This window comes from Pteropus vampyrus, unplaced genomic scaffold (assembly GCF_000151845.1).
Source record: "Pteropus vampyrus isolate Shadow unplaced genomic scaffold, Pvam_2.0 Scaffold31, whole genome shotgun sequence".
NCBI classification, from domain to species: Eukaryota; Metazoa; Chordata; class Mammalia; order Chiroptera; family Pteropodidae; genus Pteropus; species Pteropus vampyrus.
In genome coordinates, this window is record NW_011888812.1 from 310,331 (window position 1) to 313,608 (window position 3,278).

General features: G+C 38.6%; 1 protein-coding gene across 1 annotated transcript in view; it reads left to right on the top strand.

Annotated features, from left to right (window-relative positions):
- Positions 1-3,278, top strand: part of KIAA1549L (KIAA1549 like) — a 105,910-nt gene that overhangs the window by 7,149 nt on the left and 95,483 nt on the right. Inside the window, exons 4-5 of the mRNA XM_011357021.2 lie at positions 1,887-2,106; positions 2,921-3,054. Coding sequence (XP_011355323.1) covers positions 1,887-2,106; positions 2,921-3,054 — 354 coding nt within the window. The remainder of the gene's footprint in view (positions 1-1,886; positions 2,107-2,920; positions 3,055-3,278) is intronic.

Sequence of the window (3,278 nt, forward strand, 5' to 3'; positions counted from 1 at the left end):
CTATTATCCCATTGTTTGGAGAAAGTATTTCATATTGTTAGAGTAATTCTACAGAAACCATCCATTGCTTTTTCCTTTATGTTCCTCACCATTGTAAATAGTTATTTATTTCTGGACATTTAAAAACTACTCTAACTTGTAGATTGAGTCCAACTTTGCTCAAATTGCCAGCAGCAGACAGGGAAGTAAACGCTGTTTTTTTTTTCCTCCAAACACTTTAATATCAGGTACTATTTAACAACTACTAAGCTGATTTCAGTGGCATATCCAAGTGATAGAAGCCTTGCTTTACACGCTTTTGGTTCGATTCCAAGTTTTAAAGCAGTAAATAGGATAGGGAGTCAGTGGACAACCCTTTACACCACTTAAAAATATTGTTCTGGCTTCTTTCTTTGATTCTTTGTTCTACAGCTGCATTCGGCTTGGTGGTCCCACTACCACACCAAAGACTAGGATGAGATTTGATATATAGTTTATTGGTCATTGTCAATCTCTTTATATAATTCTGAAAAAAAAAATGAAAGAAATACATTCCATCAGAGGCACCTATGGTTTCTGCACCAGAAACTGAGAGTAGAAGATGTGAATGTTTTCATTGATTAACCGATACAGTTTTCACTAAACTTTGGTCATTTTCAGATGAACTTCACAGTTTCTGCCTTTTCTGCATATCATCACAGACCGCTATGACAATTAGTATGTATTAGTTTTTTTAATTGGTTCATTTTTAAAAATTTAAATGCATTTCTTTTGAAAAGATGTTTGCTATTACCACCATAAATGGAAACCAGGATCATTTGCCATAAAGAAAAGGTAATCATAAAAATGAGAATAATGGAAACATCTTATTTAATTCAAGCTAGACATTGTTGGCAAAAACATAATGAGCAAGAATTGGAGAGGTGTTAAAAGTAAATAATCCCCAAACTGAGACTTGGTCCTTAAGCTAATTTGCAGGGCTGGACAGGAATCACTCTTTCTAGTATTGCTTAGTGCATGTTAATGCTCCATCCAGAGGTATCTCTCGTTCCACCTAAAGCCATCTTGACCACCATCTTTGGAAACAAAGTGTAGAGAACTGAAGGCACATCCAGCCTGTTGCAAAATCAGTTGTCTTGATTTCTTTCACAAATACACATGACACTACTAATGAAGATGCAAGAATAAGGAGGGAGGAGCGGATATTAAAAACACCCTCATTTGTTAATATAAAACACTAAGAAAGCAAAAACAAATAAAAATAAAATCTAAAGCCTCAAAAATCTTCCAGTTGGGTCAAAAAGAGCTCATCATCAGTATCCATTAGGACCCAGCTGTAAGAGAAACTCTCATGGCCCACCCCTCCCGTGGTCTTGAACCAACTTACAAGTCAAGAATGGAGAAAAGTCTGAACAGTTCTGCTCTCAGCTTCCAGAGAGAGGAATTCACCTCATTTTCTATTTGACCCCTGTCCTGAAGGTGCCCTCACTTAATCTCTCATTTCTGCCTTTTAATTTTCGTAAATGATGAGAAATATAATGAAGCTATTTTCCCGGTATACCATTCCCTAGAAATCTTTTTCTCCCACTGTCTCCTGTCTACCATCTTGGGTGATCATTGGTGCTCACAGGATTATACTGAAACACTTAAGGAATTAAACACACACACACACACAGATTTAATTCTATTCCATGTGAGTTTGAGATAATATTATATTTTGTTGTATTCTGATATTTTGAAACTTGCCTTCTACGCAGGCTTTATAGGATTGTTAGAATATTTGTTGAACGAGAACATCCTTTTCCTCAGCCATGATGAGTAATAGCTGTGGTCTTAAGAAGCACCAAGAAGACCTAAAAGTACTCTGGATATAAATACTGAGTTCCGTGCGTCCATTTGTTTTGTAGGTGGATATTCTGGAACATTCTCATAACATCACAGTTGGTTATTATGCTACCAAAGGAAGGCTGGTGTACTTGCCTGCCGTAGTGATCGAAATGCTGGGTGTTTATGGGGTCAGCAACGTCACTGCGGATCTGAAGCAGCATACCCCAAACTTGCAGTCTGTGGCAGTACTTGCCTCGCCATGGAATCCCCAGCCTGCAGGCTACTTTCAGCTGAAGACAGGCAAGTAGCTCAGAGGCAAAGGATTCTTATCCGTTCTGGGATTCGGAGAGTTACCAACAAGACACCTGTTTAAAAATTCCACTGCCAGCTAGCTGCTCTGTCATCTCTTAAAGTCCCTATGTACCTTCCTCAAAGGGCCCTGCTAATCAGATGTCCAAGTGCTCTGTACATCAGCCCAAACTTTTCCTGGATTTATTAGAAATACTTTTTCAGAGGAATCTTTCTTCCTAATGTATGTAATTAGTACTTACCTGTACCAAGTGCTATATATGTATTTTTTTTTTTTTTTGTATTACTGGTGGATACTGATAAGAATGAGTATCCGTAAAAATTTATGCTTTGGAGCAACACGTTCCAGATGCCATTGAATCAGAATTTTTGAGCTTAGGCCTTAGAATTTTTCTTTCAAGCTCCCTACTGATTCTGATCTAGTGGTTTGTTAACCACGAAAGTGGAGACACCATTGAAATTGAAAGACTCAATCAACTTAGTCATGCAAGTCAATTGATTATTTTTTCCCTCCCAAGAAATGGAAGGCATGATCTGTCTTGGGTTATTTTTTGTCAGTCTTAGAGCGGATGTCTACATATTCCAAACAAATGAAATCACAAAATCCTTTGCATTGTAGTGAATCTCAGGTCCAATCACACTTTTAATTCTTCTAGGTTATAAATCATTTTAAGAGCCACTTCCAAAACGACAACCAAACTTTGTTGTCCTTACTCGCCTAATTTCTCTGATGTAAAATCGTTTTGTTTTATATTGTGACTGCTATCCAGCTTTGGCGAGTGCTGATTTATTGCTCTCATTCTAGTGCTTCAGTTTGTGACCCAGTCTGACAATATACAGTCCTGCAAGTTTGCTCAGACGATGGAACAGAGGCTACAGAAGGCCTTCCAGGATGCCGAGAGGAAGGTTCTGAATACCAAAAGCAACCTGACAATTCAGGTAAGGAGGAGGGCACTTGGGCCTTGTAGTTGATAGAGGCCAACCATAATGCACATGTGGGCAAGAACAACTTGGTCCCCATTTCAGAGCTACCTGGAGTAAATATAACTTTGGGCATGCAATATAGACGTGAGAAGATGCTACTCTGGGTTCATGGAGTCAAGTGAGTCCTGGCATTGGTGAGGATGTCTAGGGTATGGATGCAGTCACTGTATACCTGCTGT